The 15810-nt window shown below is 32.2% G+C and overlaps 2 protein-coding genes across 3 annotated transcripts in view; both read right to left on the reverse strand.

Moving 5' to 3' along the window:
* Positions 1-3548, reverse strand: part of LOC107429322 (phytanoyl-CoA dioxygenase) — a 3814-nt gene extending 266 nt beyond the window's left edge. Inside the window, exons 1-9 of the mRNA XM_016039989.4 lie at positions 3391-3548; positions 3098-3222; positions 2921-2981; positions 1936-2004; positions 1700-1818; positions 1042-1189; positions 776-920; positions 573-659; positions 1-67 (exon numbers count right to left, since the gene is read on the reverse strand). The exon at positions 1-67 is cut by the window's left edge and continues 266 nt beyond it. Coding sequence (XP_015895475.2) covers positions 25-67; positions 573-659; positions 776-920; positions 1042-1189; positions 1700-1818; positions 1936-2004; positions 2921-2981; positions 3098-3222; positions 3391-3445 — 852 coding nt within the window. The 5' untranslated portion in view covers positions 3446-3548 and the 3' untranslated portion in view covers positions 1-24. The remainder of the gene's footprint in view (positions 68-572; positions 660-775; positions 921-1041; positions 1190-1699; positions 1819-1935; positions 2005-2920; positions 2982-3097; positions 3223-3390) is intronic.
* An 870-nt stretch (positions 3549-4418) lies between these two features.
* On the reverse strand, positions 4419-13310 carry LOC107429340 (protein ESMERALDA 1). 2 transcript variants are annotated; one of them, XM_048462814.2, is made up of 10 exons: positions 12542-13310; positions 10760-10829; positions 9812-9879; positions 9543-9631; positions 8436-8633; positions 7455-7629; positions 7176-7343; positions 6015-6182; positions 5737-5927; positions 4419-5298 (listed from the first exon to the last, which is right to left on the reverse strand). In XM_048462814.2, exons 1-10 carry the CDS (start codon positions 12902-12904, stop codon positions 5136-5138), a joined length of 1653 nt encoding a protein of 550 aa, XP_048318771.1. In that variant the 5' UTR covers positions 12905-13310; the 3' UTR covers positions 4419-5135. The 2 variants fall into 2 exon arrangements, with proteins under 2 accessions (XP_048318771.1, XP_015895500.1); XM_016040014.4 differs by having other exon boundaries at positions 7455-7659; positions 12542-13307.
* Between the last annotated feature and the right edge of the window lie 2500 nt (positions 13311-15810).

Below are 15810 nucleotides of genomic sequence, written 5' to 3' on the forward strand. Positions count from 1 at the left end.
ATACAGATCAGCTCTCAAGTTAGATCAAGAGACATAAAGCGGCTTTGGCTCTGTTTTTCGTCTGATCCTGAGAAAATACAAAGATAAAACAATAATTTTTTTTTTTTTAGATAAAGCAGCATATATATAGAGGATTAAAATCAAAAAACGACAAGCCTGTACACCTGCAACTCTTTAAAACAGTAAGCATAGAAAAATTAGTTCTTATAACCAAGAGAACTTCAGTTACTTGAAAAAGATGACAAGTCAATCAGCAATTTTATATTTTCAGATTATAATTCATCGACCTCGACAAACTCAATTTAGCACCCCAAAAAAAAAAGTCTGTTAACGAAATAAGTTTTGTTTTCTTTGTACTTGAAACATCCACCAAAACCAAAGTGTCCATTTGGGATGCCGGATTGCACATGATTGGACTTAGATTAAAATTATATAAAATAAAATAAAATAAAAAAAGGGCCAAACTAAAAATGGTCCAGTTCAATCCAATCCAGCATCTCAAATGGGCCCTTAGATTATAAAGCCGAGACCTCAATAACGACAAACAAGTATTATGACCCTCATGTAATTACCAATTATTTTCAGCCCATTTGCAGCCATCAGTATCTATCACATGCAAGCTGTAGGCATGCCTTGATTTCGAGGACTGATTCTCAAGACTGTTGTCCAAGCATAAAAAAGGAAAAAAATTATGTGTCAAGTCAATTTGGCTAAGAAAAAATCTTGTGTTTGGTACCCTATGGAAAAAGAGTCAAATAAAATGCAATCAACCGACCTTTGGTGAATAAGATCACCATGAATTACAACCAAGGAACCAGCCTTCACTTCAATAGGCACAAAATCTTTATGATCATAATCTGGGGATGGCCTATCAAAGGTGACCCCATCTTCACCTCTAATAAATCTTCTGACAAGTCCATCTGCAAACAACATAGCATGAAACAAAGTTACATCATAAAAGCTTTTTCATTCTTGCAGGAGAAAAAGAAAAGAGGAATATAACAACAGAATTAAACCACTAGATAGCAATAAGAAAGCTACTTTTTTGAGATCCAGGAATAGCCCAGAGGCAACCATTTGTTATTGTTGCATCTTCCAGGGCCAGCCACAGCCCTGTGCAGGTTGGTGGTTCAGTATATAGAAAAGAGTTATCCTGATGTGGCACTACCTCTCCACCAATACCTGGTTGCTGCAAGTAAAATTCTTTCATATTACATACAAAATCAGAAGAGGTTATTTGCAGAAAAGCTGCCACATTGACCCAACGACACTCCAACCCAATTAGGTGTAATCATGCTAAAGGGATTAGTTCCGTAATAATATGTAACCGACACTTATACACACTTAAAGAAATACATTATTCTACTGCACAATCAGTCACAGGTTGCGAAACATGTTCTTTAAACCGGAGGAAGAAAGCTTTATTTGTGAACTATGTTTACCGCAAGCTAATGTTCTCTCTATTTGTCTGTTTGTCACAGGTCCAGAATCCATTATGTCACCAAGATGGCACCTGTCTCAAACAGACAAATAGATAAACGATTTCACACCAACATAAACCGTTAAGAGTCTGTGAACTATTTAGCACACTGTGATATGAGAGTGCCATGCTTGAGCGTTGTTAAATCCCTTATTAAAGAATTAGAATCATATCATCTCAAGGATCTACTTAAACTTCAGGATAAAAGAAATGAAATACCTTAAATATATACATAGACTGAATGATGACCGGTCTCTTGTAGCCCAAAGAGCATAACAAACCAGAAAATTTCTCAGAGTCAGAGAACTTATTAAACACTGGGTCTTTCTCGTGTAATGCTGCATGACACAGGCTTCACAGGATTAGTTTCTCTAAAAATCTGAAACCTCTACTGAAGATCACTTTAATGACAAAGGGAGTGCTAAATAATTTAAAATGCCTTCCATAGTGCTTACCATGGCCAACTTTGTTGATAGAGAATTCCTTTGGCTGCTTCAGTTTTCCATCATCCTCAAAAGCTTTCTCTGCCAAACAAAACAGAATAATCGTAAACACTGCATTCAAAGAACACGCTTCCGAAAACAACAAAGATTTCCCGATCATGTAACAATAATTTACCAACAAAATCAAAATCCGGCTAAACAAATATCAAGATTGGAACTTGAAGTACTAAACATCAGTACCTCAACAATCCTGCCAATCGAGCACTAGCAAAGGAAAGTCCTACTATTTGCCTTGTTCAGCGCTCCCTCCCCCACCCTTTTTTATTTTATTGTTCATTTTTTTTTTTTTTTCCTGGCCACAATATTTGATACAGAAATTTTAAGTCCTTTCTTTTGCTTCAGCTTTTCAATTCTATTTCAGAATAATTCTAGCTAGAATATTTTGGAAAGCAAACATAAAAACGAATTTCTTTTGATTCTAGACTGTAACTCAGTTTAGTATTGATTATAAAAAGGAGCCAAATTTATTTCAACTTTGCAATATAATCATATATTTGTTTCCAATATTTCTCGGTACCCCATAATTTCCAGCGAATGAAAGCAATGATTACAAAAAAAGGATTAAAATTAAGGAAAAACTGCAATATCTGTCCTGTTTGCACTTTTAAGTTTACATTCAGAAATGAATCAAACACCTACTCCGTCAGTGATCAATCAAACACAGTTGGTCATTTTGATCATTCTGAAAAATTTCTCAGTTTTGACCAACTGTAAACTACTGTTCAACTGTTAAGAGAGTATCAATGCAGAAGATTTTAATATTTGACAGATCCATCTCTAATATCTGAAAAATACAAAGTTATATTATTATTATTTTTTTTTTTTTCTAAATTACAGTATCCAAAAGTTACAAATAGAATTTTCCATTATTGGATTATGCATCAAAATTGTGTAAAACAAAATGAAAAATAAATAAATACAACTATTTTGTTTATACCTTCAAAGAAAAACGAAACTTTTTCTGCACTTTCGTAGAAATAATCATCGGTAAGCTGTTGCTGTCAAAAGGAAGAAAGAAACACAGAAGAATTTAAAAAAAATAATAATAATAGTAGAATGAATAAAAAAAATCCCAAAATAAAACAAAATTAAAAAAAAAAAATTTCTGAAATACCTGATTCTTGGTGGAGAAAATAGAGGCATTAGCGGAGTAGTCAAATTCATTGAGCAACTGCTCCATTCTCTTCCTCATGCTCTCGATTTCCTCATCACTCGCAAACGACTCCATCACTATATAACCTGCGGTGTTCAAATCGTTCAACAAAAACAAGTTTTGCTTTTTCTTCTACGTTTTCGTTTTTGTTTTCTGAAAACACTTTTTTTTTTTTTTTTTTGGTGGTATTGTGAAAAATATGTGGAATTTGAAATATGAAAACAGAACAGAATTACGAAAAGCAAATTATTTACCATCGGAGTTAAAGGATTGGAGCTGGTCATGAGTGAGAGTTTGGACGATCCCCATGGGGCTGGTTTTGTTGGTTCTCTTTGTCGCTCCACGAAATATTGGCCGACTTTTATACTCAAATTTGGTCAAACTTGCAGTTGCGGTTATGACAGATAAGGTCAAAGGAGGAAATGATAGTGCCGCGTTTGGATGCTCGCTCACACTATTGCAGGAATTTCTTCAAGTTTTTATTGGTTTCCCATACATAAATAAATAAACCTTATCACACTATTTATTAATTTCAAAATTAATTAAATTTATTTTTATGGTTTTCAAATGGATCAATTTAGTTCACTTATTTATTGTTTTAATTTATTAAAAATTAAAATTTATAATTTCAATATCGATTAAAATATAAAAAATTAATAATATAAAAATATCTATGAAAATATTGAAAATGATTAAATAACGATAAAAAATTATAAAAATTAATAAAATTTATTTTAACAAATAAATTTTTTTAACAAAATTTTAATATTAATTTAATTAATTAATTATCATATTAACTATTAAAACTACAAAAATATTGGATGGATATTATAATTCTTCTAATAAATTGATTTATAATAGATGTTAATAATTAAAAATATACTATTATTAATAAAAAAATATTAAAAATCTATATTTAATAAAATTATTTATTAATTAAATATATAAAATAATTATTACATTTATATTATATTTCGTAAATATTATTTCAATACTGAAAAAAATCCTTTCTAGTTGAAAATTATGTATAATTTTTTCATTTTTATTTTAAAATATCAAATATAAAAAGTAATTATTAAAAAATTATTTATCTTTGATAATTTTGTATGTCTAAGCTAAAAAATATTTTTAAAAAAATAAAAAAACATCAATTGTAAAACGAAGGCATGCCTAAAAAATATTTTCTTCTTTGGCTTAGTAAAATTCCACTTCCTTTTAAAACTTTAAAAAAAAAAAAAAAAAAAAAAAAAAAAAAAAAAAAAAAACCAAAATTATGTTCCTAGAAACGCAAAGCAAATTATATTGAGGTGCTTCATTAATAAGGGACAAGCATAAGCCAAACACACCAAAAATGGGCAGTGACGTTAGAAAATTTTAGTAGCCAGCTATAATTACATTCGTGCCCCCTAAAATCACAAATTACAGCTCTCACCGGAGTGAAGTATAATGTCCTCAAAATGGACAAGGTATAAAAATGACATGAAGAGAGAGACCAAAAAGAAAAGAGGAAAACAAAAAAAAAAACAAAAAAAATGAATACCCTGATTTTGGGTCAAATGTATACAACGATCCAACTTAGATTCTACTTCACAAAGGAACCAAAGTCCAAATAATCTACAACACCACAAAACCAGGCTATGAATGAATTTGGTGTCATACACAGCTTGTTAGATACAGCAGCTGCTACTTCAAATATAAAACAATCCTTTTAGTCAACACCCGGGAAGCTCCTGCAATGGAAATATGGCCTCGTTGCTATGTTCTTGTCCTGCAACCCCGCTATCCAATCCCGGGAAAATAATCAGATCAATGTGACCTGCAACAAAATCCTTGGAAGCTCCCAAAATTTTGAGTGTATGCCCTCTCCGCCGTTGGGAAAGGGGGGGAAAAAATCAAAGAATTCCAACACAAAAAGAGGAGGGGGTGGGTGGGTGGTCAGCAGCAAGATGTGCTCAAAATTACAGGTACAAGGAACACCAATCAAACTATCCTCATGTAATCACGGTGCCGATGATGATTTTGTATCTTCTGTCTTGTTCACACGGCACATGCAATCCGGGCAGGGAAAGGTATAAATAGAGTCATTTCGCCTTTTTATCTCATGGCCTTTGGAATCACTATGAGACCGCATATTCAGCAGTTGTCGCTTGAAACTTCTCCATCTGAAAAGAAACAAAGCACAAAACAAATCCAATTATATTTACCATGGGGTACTATTGGAGCAAGAATGATCTATCATTGATGTTCATTACTCCAAATTTATTTAGCAGCTAGAAAGTTCCATTTTGGTACCTAATTTCACAAGGTAGAAATTAAAAAGAAAGGGAGAAATAGAGAGAAAGATGGGCACAATTTTCCATTGGAATAGATTTTTAATTGTGTCCTTGCACTGTTTTCTTCTTTTCAATAGCGACACAAACACGTAACAATTTTGTAATGATTTTGTAAACTGCTCCTTTCTATTTGTTTAGGCTCAATCCCAAGAAAAAGAACTTCCTACTGTGACTTGAAATTTGTAGATTTTACCTCTCACTTAGTCTAAAATGTAACTGAATGTGAAAATGAAAAAAACTAGCAGCAAAAAGATAATTTTCACATACCCTATATTGGGATTGTCGAAGAGTAACACTAACTTCCGTTTGTCAGGCCTGATTGTCTTGGAGTGTCCACCATACAAGTATCTTCTGTGGCCCATGAGAAAATGAGGGAAGTTTCCACCTTGAGTTGTCACAAATACCTCACTATGAAGACAAACAGTGTAGTCTATGGCAGCCATCCTGGAAGAATAATTCTAGCAGCAAAACTCAAGTCAAAATGATGGCTTTAGATCCCGCCTCTAAGATGGAAAATGAGAAACAAAACCCCAAATCATTCAAACCTTGTAGGGTGCAAGTTCCTCCTCTGAAGCCAGCATTTCCTTGGTCTGCAAATTTGGAAACATTTCCAAAAGTGGGGCCATATTTTTCTCAGCATTGTATATCTTTCCAGATGCTAGATAGATAAATGTGCTTTTATCAAAGCCCATTCCCCTTAGTATCAACCCAACCTGACAAGATGCAAGAATGCGAATGAGCTGTTGATAAATGTAAATAAAGAAGGAACTTACAGAAACAGTCAAATCACTCCATAAAAAAATAACCAATCTGTTTATAATAGAAGAAGCGGCAACCAACAAAACCCCCATCATAGACATACTATCTTCTTAGTTATATTTCAAGCGGTTAATAATTTTGTCATAAAAGCTAGTTGTCTTTCACATGCAGACTCCAAAACTTTTGTATGATTACACATTCTAGTTAAACAATTACAAGGAACATGTTTGACATACTTCATTATCTGTTTGGCTATAGACGATGAAGAACTTGAAATTTAAAAAGGATGTTGAATTATAAACCTAAAAGTACTAGACATGAAATTACAAATCTAGCAAACTATGCCATTCTGATTGGCCACCTTAAAGACTGTTTTTCCTCAATCTCAATATTCTTATTTTTAAGCCGGAATTATTAGCACTAGTATACAGAAGCACAGAGCACCTAAAACAATTTACCAAAAGTATAGATTTTACATCTTTCATCCCAGTTTTTAATATTAAAACATTCTGCTCATATTTGTGTCGCGAATTCCAGTAACTTCTAGAGACCCAAATGATCGACCAACACCAACTACATTTTACTGAACTTCCTTTTATCTAAACATATTTGGGGTTCTTAATGTATTCTTAGCCAACCACTCCATTCAGGCATTTGATCAAGGTATAAACACGCAAAAGAGGCATAACTTTTGAAATAGCAAGCATTACTCACTAAAATACTAAAATGATCAAAACTACAAGCTTACACATGGACCATTCATTGACAACTAAATGAAAGAACAGTACCCGATAACATTTTTAATATCACAAAATTGCTTTGTTAGCAATTTTAATGCACAAGCTAGTCATGGCAGGGTAACAACAAAATTCGCAGTGGAAAATAAAACTATTGTAATCTAAATTTGTGTTCGAGCAAGAAAATGTACAAGAGAGCAATAGATGTACCTCTAAAGGAGTAAGAGGACATTTTCCATTTATTCTGATTGCTCCAGGACGTATAACCCGGCCAGGTTTTGTAAATTTCCCCTTCCAACCCCTTTCCCTTGCTGCATCCATGTCTTCCTTTTCTTTCTTTCCACCATCAAATATACAACAAGAAAAAGCAACCATGTCCTGCACACAGGAGATTATCATTTACACTTGCAGCCAGAACATAAGATGATAAATGTCCAATTGATGACAAACGAAATTGCAATAGCATGCTTAATGCTGATTGTAACTAACCTCCTCAAAGCGAAGATGTACAGAAACGTATTTGCCACCGTATTTTGCACTGCGTTCTTTCATTCTTGCAACCAAAGTTTCTCCCAAAGTTAATATAGGACTTGAAAATTTTAAAGCCTCATAATTTGCCAAGCATCTAAGCCTTTGAACAGCAGGAGGAGCATCGAATGACAACCTATTTGCAAAAGGGGAAATACGTATGACCCTGTATTGGTAAGGACAAAATGTTTAAGTAAACCAACACTAGTACCATTTATTATCCCAAAACAGAGAGAGAAGAGAAACAAAGAAACATGAATTATGCAGAAACAAAAGAAAGATAAAGAAGCATGAGTTCTGCAACCATACCCTTCAAATACAAATCAACCGTGAAGGAGTTTATAAAGAAGAAGATATTGTTAAAAGATCTTTCAACAATGTAAGGAAATAGTACTTATTCTTTTCTATTTTTTGCTTCTAGAAATAGTACTAATACTGTAGAAAAATAGTAAAGAAAAGATTTAGCACAACTAATCACTGCTGATCAGGTTGAGTTCGGTTTACACGTTTCCAAGCAAAACCCTCTATTATTATCCACCAGTATCTGAACTCGACAACATTTGCACAACTACTAAGAAGTTTCCAATCCAGCCAATTTGATTAGGGCAAATTTCCATCTCCAGACTGAAAAATTCTAGGTCCACGAGCAAAGTCCTATACCCTGAAAGCCTATACATGTTTGACTAGTTTCCTAGCTTAGATGATACGGTGCCTAATCCTTATGACATTTCTCTCTTTAATGTCAGAGTTCTATTAAAGAAAATCATAATGACACTACCAAATAAGAAATTAAATAGTACCAAAGTTCCATTGTCAGCAAACCCTCCACGATCAGCATACATTAGAGAAATATGCTAAGATAAAAAAAAAAATTTAAATAAATAAATAATAATAATAATAGTAAAGATAAAGACAGAAGAAACAACTGATATTCAAGCTCACTTTTCTTCTAGCAGCTTCGGGAGAACTGCTTCACCATAATATTGAATTGGTGACCATGCTTTTACTCTGAAGTTGTAAACATTCGTCAAGTTGTGATCAAACCGCTCCATTAGGTATTCCGGGATCTTATTAACCACCCGGACATCATTTTCTAAGGTACTGACGAAATAATCTTCATCATAAATATCATCAAATTTGCTGCAAAGCGAGACTGAAGTCAGATAATGCAGTTTGTAAGGAAATTAGATGTGATGACAGCATTGATATCGAGTAAACAATAACCTCAACAGCCATGAGTTTTTGAGCAAGATACAACAGCACGCAATGTGCATATATGTTATAATTCATGGCCAACCCTTAAGTCACGAAAAGTGCAATTGAAAAAAAAAAAAAAAAATCATAAAATTATAATCATCAATTTATTTAGATTCACCATGTAGCAATTGAAAAAAAAAAAAAATTCATAAAATTATATTCATCAATTTATTTAGATTCATCATGTAGCAATTGAAAAAAAAAAAAAAAATCATAAAATTATATTCATCAATTTATTTAGATTCACCATGTAAAGGGACATGGACAGCAATAATCAATCTATTAATCAATTGCCTCTATACTAATATCAAGAAGACAGTGGAAACTATGGTCAACCACGTATTCACAGCATATTGAATAGCAATCAAACACTATCAGACCCACGGAGTGAATTGCACAAAGCTTCTCCAGAAAACTGATATACAAAACACTTAAAATCTTATAAGCATATGAACAACTTAGGGGTATCTACAAAACTAGAAAGTATTATTTACCATAATTAACATCCTCCTGTCTTTTGATTGCTCATAGAACATTGCTTAATGACACTACTCTTTTTTCTTACATACTACACCATTTGGTCACAGAACAGAAACAATATAGAGTATAATGTTATTTATCAACTAAAAGCTCCCAACGAACATAAATAAAATTGTTTAGAACAAATACAATTAAAAATAATAATAATAAAGTAAATAAATAAATAATTTGAACTCAGCATGTCTGTATCTTGAAAAATTAATACTTCTTTTCCCACAAAATGCTGAATAAATAAAATAAGCACTGACAAACCTAGGATCTCTCCAGATGCTATGAAAATGAAAGTTGGGAATAACAAGGGTCGCATTAAGATAGCCCGCCACTGAAACTGCATTACAAATCTACAAAGCATCAAAAACAACAATGTATAGAAGAGTCAATACAAAATGTTACATGAAGATAAATTCTGCAAGATAGAAACAGGCAAGGAAAATGTTACACGAAGATAAATTCTGCAAGATAGAAACAGGCAAGGCGTACACATGCAAGAAAACAACTGACATGAAGTATGTAAGACTCACCGAAGTTCTCTGCTGATTTAAGCCACCATTTGCCTCAACATATATGTAACCATTTGAATCAGGTAAGCCTAAAATAATAAATAAAATCAACTACTTATCAACCGATAATAATAACAAATGACATGTTGCAGTTTAAGAGAACATTTCTTGGGAATTTAATATTAAAAAAAGGATGCATAATCAACAAATACAGGATATAGTCAGGAAATGCAATTATTTACAGGGTGAAGAATGAAGAAAATAGATGCATAGCCATTAGGCAATAGCTTAGGTTGTATAGGTGTGTAGGGGTTTGGGAAGTAAGCAAAACTATTAGCATGCATGATAGCATATGCATTTGGAAGGATTAGTTGAACCAAGCAGACAAACATCAGCCAAAAAGAACTGCTAACATACCAAAAATCCAATGTGTATTATGACGTAGAAGAGATTTATATTAATAATATGTACAACTACCATGACAAACTCCTAGTTATTACAGAGAAAATTGTAATGACCAGATTCTACAAATGCAGCAAAATGCCATGCTGCCACATGGATAGTACCACTGGAGGCCTCAGGAGCAAAAGAAAGAGGTTAAAGTGATGGAACAACCAGAAGAAGAGTTTGTTGCTTTAATGACAATAAAGGAGATGATACGTGAAGATGGTAATCTAACTTATTATTTGGTCCTAAAGTAGCTAAAGGTGGTGCCAACCAAAATCTTATGGTATGTGGAGAATCTGGAGATGGCAAAATTTATGTCACAACATCAGTAGGGGTAATAATAAGTCTGGTAGTAATGCAGCAACGTAAACGAAAGGGTCAATCCTAATTATTACTAGCCCCACCAAATTAAAAAGTGTCCAGCTTGTCATGCAATAAGAAAATGAAAACCGAATGATCATAAAAGAAAAAGAAATACCATCATGAATTTCCCACATTAGAAATCATGGACAGAACTCGTACCTCCAGAGGACTTGTTTGTACATGGTCTCCACTCCCCACCTTTATAAGAGTGTTTCCATATGGTTGATATCTGAGTGAAGTTGATAGGTTAATCAGTACAAAGTAGTAATTAAATAAAATATTAATTGAGATCAGAACTGCAGCAATAGGTCACAGGACCTCTAAGAATAGCCTAGCAACAAGCCAAAGAAAGACTCCATGGACATCTATTAAAAAAATAATAATAAAAAAAAAAATTTTAAAAACACTATGCCATACAACAACAGCAACGTAACAAATTGTTCTCAACTTTCAATTTTTAGGAAGAAAAGCCCCAAGTATGCAACTTCTTGTACGATAAAATGAATCACGACACTTCAGCACCAATACAAACAACCAGATAGAATGCAAAAGCAGTATAATCCAACTCATAATGGAAACGAAAGAGAAGCCTGTAGACAAGAAGCAGAAGCCTCAAAGTACCAAGCATCTAACAAATAAAGTAATTAAAAAAAATTAAAAAATTACACGACCCAAAATTTGTAATGATAAAGTTTTCCTTCTTATTTTTCAAGTGAAAGTTGCCAAATATGGAGGGACTTTTCTGAAGCAGAATTTGACTTCCATAGAGAAGGAAAGGTCCTTTTCCTCCTCCCATCAAGTGTGAATCATGTAACTAAGTCCACATAAATCAAAAGTCGGCACCCTATGTCTTGGCTAGGAATCATATTTTACAAAATATTGGGTCCTTTCTCTCTCCTTTAACTTGACTCCTAAACCTTCTTTAATTTCTTTGTACTTCTTCTGAAGATACTTCAGTCTTTTCATCTGAGCTCCTTTCTAAGCTACCTAAAATTTTAGGTGTGAAGCTGTTAGTACTTGTATAAACCTATGGTTAAGCTCATGAAATCCCATCAAAAGCTCAGATTTGCATACCAAATGGAACACATTGGAACAGATATTAATAAGGAGATGACACTATAAAATTACCAGAATATGCGCAACTATTTTGTTTTGTTTTGTTTTTATATATAATAATATAAGTAGCTCTTCCTTCCAATTCAGATTCATATGTTAATACCCATTACCCACATTAACAATTTGCAGTGAAGCATAAAAAGTACTTGACGTTGTTTTCTTATTTAATTTAATAGAATATTACCAAACTTCCTTCAGAACATGCATCTGGACATGAGGAGTGATTGTAAAGAGAAGAAGATTCTTCAAAATTCATTCCTTTCTTAAGCTTCTTCCCTTCTATTTTTTAATCTAAATCTTGAGAAAGCAGGAGAAGGGTGGAACCCAAAGTAAACAGGAAGGGGGGGGGGAGGAAAATACTTCTTTTCCCTCTTTAGCACGATACCTTTCTTTAGTTTTATTCCAAAAACTAAAACGTACAAAAAAATAAAAATGGGAAAGATTCAAAAGTTACAATTCCGTTACCAAGAACCATAGAATGCAAGAGGACGAAAACTTTCCATATCAAATGAAGTTATACAGGAACTGATCTCATAGATTAAAATACATCTCATACGTGACAAACCCAGAAGATCTCTACGTCTATATTAATAGCAAAACCAAATAAATCATTCCCCAGACACAAAATCCTAAAAATATTCATCAAAACTCAGCAATCCACTGAAACAAAACACAAACCCAAGAAAGCAAATCACACACATTTCTCATTTTTCATTAATTCAACAAAACTAAATCAAACCCACATCCAAAAACCAAAAATATATATGTATGTATATACATATATATATCAAATTCAAAAATAAGAAATGAAACGAGAACACAAACCGCATCGGCGGAGGAGTTATCAGAATCCATCTCGGGTCGGAGCTTGGCATAAAGCTGAGGACTCCGGTAAACGGAACCAGGGGCAGGACGATGGTTAATCACGGGGACAACATCGAATGAGACAGAACCCATGTAAAGGAGCATGCCGGATATGTAAAGGAGAGGAGCAAATAAGAAAACGCCCTGGCGGCGGATAAGTACAGAGAGGATGTGCCAGGTGAGCCGCTGCAGAAGGGTCCGACCCGGCGGGTTAAACCGACCGGCCTTGGACCGGCCGTGGCGTAACCGGGGGGACCGGAGCGGCGACGGAGGTGGCGATGGGGTGCTGTGGCCGCTACTCGGTAGCCGGTTATATGGGTGCATTTGGATCGCTCACATGGAGCTCTTTTTTTCTCTTGCTTCTCTCTCTCTCTCTCCTCCTCCTTGCCTATGGATATTCTCAGATTGTACAGAAAAAAAAAAAAAAAAAAAAAAAAAAAAAAAAAAAAGAGAGAGAAGAAGAAGAAGAAAGCGTTTTGAATTTGTATCTATTCGAACAGAGAAAGAGAGAGAGAGAGAATGGAGGTGGTGATGCACGTGCTTCCCTGAGGGGACGAAGAAGATGTGGGGGTGGGGGTGGTGGTGGTGAGTTTTGTATTTGTGTTGTTGGGACTAAATTTGGGTTTTGAAGAAGAAAAGAATTTGCTTTCAATTACAATTCCAAATTCTCCATCAAAAATTCCCTGCAACACAATTTCCACATCGCATTTTCATTTACCTCTATTTATTTTCCTTTTGCTTTTTTCTTTCTTTCTTTTTTTTTTTTTTTTTTTTTGCTATTTTTAATTCTCTCAAAAACACCCGTTTGATCATAACATACTTGTGTGTTAATTTTTGCTTTAAAAAATCAAAAATTAAAAAAAATTATATTACCAATATTTTTATAAAATATTGGTTTGAATTTTTTTTTAAATTGAAAGCTAATTATTTTATTTTAATTAGTTGTTTCACTTTTCTTATAACTTATTTAGAATTTTTTTTTTTTGAGTTCTTATTATGTATGGCATCTTAATAATTATTGAGATAAAATTAGGATCACTTATTTTTTATATGGTTGTTTCATTAAATGGTTGTTTCATTAATTTTTTTAACATGTTAAAAAAATATAATAAAAAATTAAAATTTTAAATCACATCAATTATTTTAAAATTATATCAATAACTTTTTTCATATGTGCTAATAATTTATAGAAAACCCATTTAAAAGTAAATTGTCCAATGATCATTTGATTTTTTCCTTAACTATCAAGCTTTTATATTTTAAACTTTGATTTTTTTTATTTTATATTTTCAGTTTTCAAACTTTAAATTTTTTTTTTCATTTTAATCCTTTAACCATTTATTGCCTGCTCTTTATTAGCAGTTTGAGGCAAATAATACACTTAATCAATAAAACAAATAAATTAAAATATCAAACAGGACTTGTACATGTTACATTAATTGCACTGTTTGCTTTAAAATTGTTAAAAAATAGACAAAATTAATTAAATTACTAAAGTGCAAAAACAAAAATTAAAGTGCTAAAAAAAATTATGAACCAAAATACAAAAGTTCAATAATTAAAAGAGCACTACCCTATTTTATTGTATCTTTTCCTGGTGTAATTATATCACTGACATTACAACTTCCTCTTCCTCTAATATTTAAAATATTTATGTATGATTGATCTAAGAAAATAAAAATAATTAAGACTATTATTAATTCAAGATGAGAAAAATAAATTTATTTAATTACTATAGTAATGTAAAGATCTAAAAACATTGGGATGAAAACACCAATATTTAAATTAATCATTGTCAATCGACCTAATTAATAATTATTCATAAAGTTTCATTGGTATTTTGATGTGGTGCTATAAGCATTATTTTTTTTCAAGTTATTGTGGTAATTATGCACACCATTCTACAAGTTTCCTTCCAAATCCAAAATATCTAACTAATCAAACAAATATATAAAACAAGTAATAAAATACATAGTAAATCTCATAAACACAATATATTTAATGAGTTTGTGTTGTTAAAATAATTAAAATCAATAACAAGTTTTGACAAAATGTTTGAATCCCTTAACATGAAATTTCCATTTGTAATGATCACAGGGGTGGTTGGATAGGAAATTAAATAAAATGAGAGAGCTTTCAGCAATAAATAAATAAATAAAATGATAGAGCAATTTTTATTCTAAATTACTAAACCAAATTTGATAATTTTTTTGTACAATTTACCCAAAAAAAAAAAAGAAAAAAAAAAGAGAACGTAATGAATTTTGGCCTTTTGCTATATTTTATTATTATTATTTTTTATTTTTTGTTTTTACTTCATTTTTTTCTGTAGAAGGGCACGTGCCTACTGAGAGAGGCTTTGGTGGCATTCACTGGCAATTTTGATTTGGAGGCTTGACGTTTTTAGCATTCGAATTAGGATCCTCTGTTTGGAAACTTGAATATGTTTATCCATTTATTGAATATCCATAATTTTTTTCCTTTTCTTCAATTTCTTTTTCTTTTGGGTAACACTTTTTTGGAATATATTTGACTAATCTCCGTTCTGTGTTAAGCTTGGATTGGAATGTCATGCTCAAAAGCCACCATGAAAAACCTGAGGAAATGTTTTTTCTTGGGATGGAGTTTTAATCTCCAAATACGGCTTTGTGATTTGTGCTGGATACAATTAATACTGGAGGTCCTTTTTTCTCCAAAATTGGATATTCCAAGACAAAGTTGCCAAACAGTACCCAAATTACAATGTACCACTCCCAGCTGTATTTAGAAATTTACTCTCCATCACCATTATTATATTCAAAGAAAACTGGCCATGCTTGCCCTTTTTAACTATGTATATATATATATATATATATATATATTCTTATTTGCCTTTTCTTAAATTTTTTTTTTTTGGGCACGAAAGGTGCAATGGAGAGCATGTGAATTGAAAATAATTCAAGAATTTTAAACTGAATTTTTTAATTTTGTTGGTCGGTAATTTAGGCGAGTGGTATGGCTGCGTGGTTCAATCAATACTTTTTCTTCATTTTTAAATCAATTGGGAATGAGAAGTTTATAAACTTATCTATTATAATTTCCATAATACTTTTTCAAAATTTCTATATTTTCAATACATTGCTAAAAAAAAATATAAGTTCTAAAAAATGGATAAAAAAAAAGTTGTAAAAGTTTTTGTATTCAAATTTTTTGATATTTTAAAAAATTTTTGTTCATATGAATTCATATCA

This window comes from Ziziphus jujuba, chromosome 12 (genome assembly GCF_031755915.1).
Source record: "Ziziphus jujuba cultivar Dongzao chromosome 12, ASM3175591v1".
In the NCBI taxonomy this organism is placed as follows: Eukaryota; Viridiplantae; Streptophyta; class Magnoliopsida; order Rosales; family Rhamnaceae; genus Ziziphus; species Ziziphus jujuba.

Coding starts and splice junctions, on each gene's coding strand:
- LOC107429340 (XM_016040014.4), bottom strand. CDS start 12,904: ATGCACCCATATAACCGGCTACCGAGTAGCGGCCACAGCACCCCATCG. Junction 9,880..10,759: donor TACAAACAAGTCCTCTGGAG/GTACGAGTTCTG, acceptor TTATTATTTTAG/GCTTACCTGATTCAAATGGT. Junction 8,634..9,542: donor AGCATCTGGAGAGATCCTAG/GTTTGTCAGTGC, acceptor CTCGCTTTGCAG/CAAATTTGATGATATTTATG.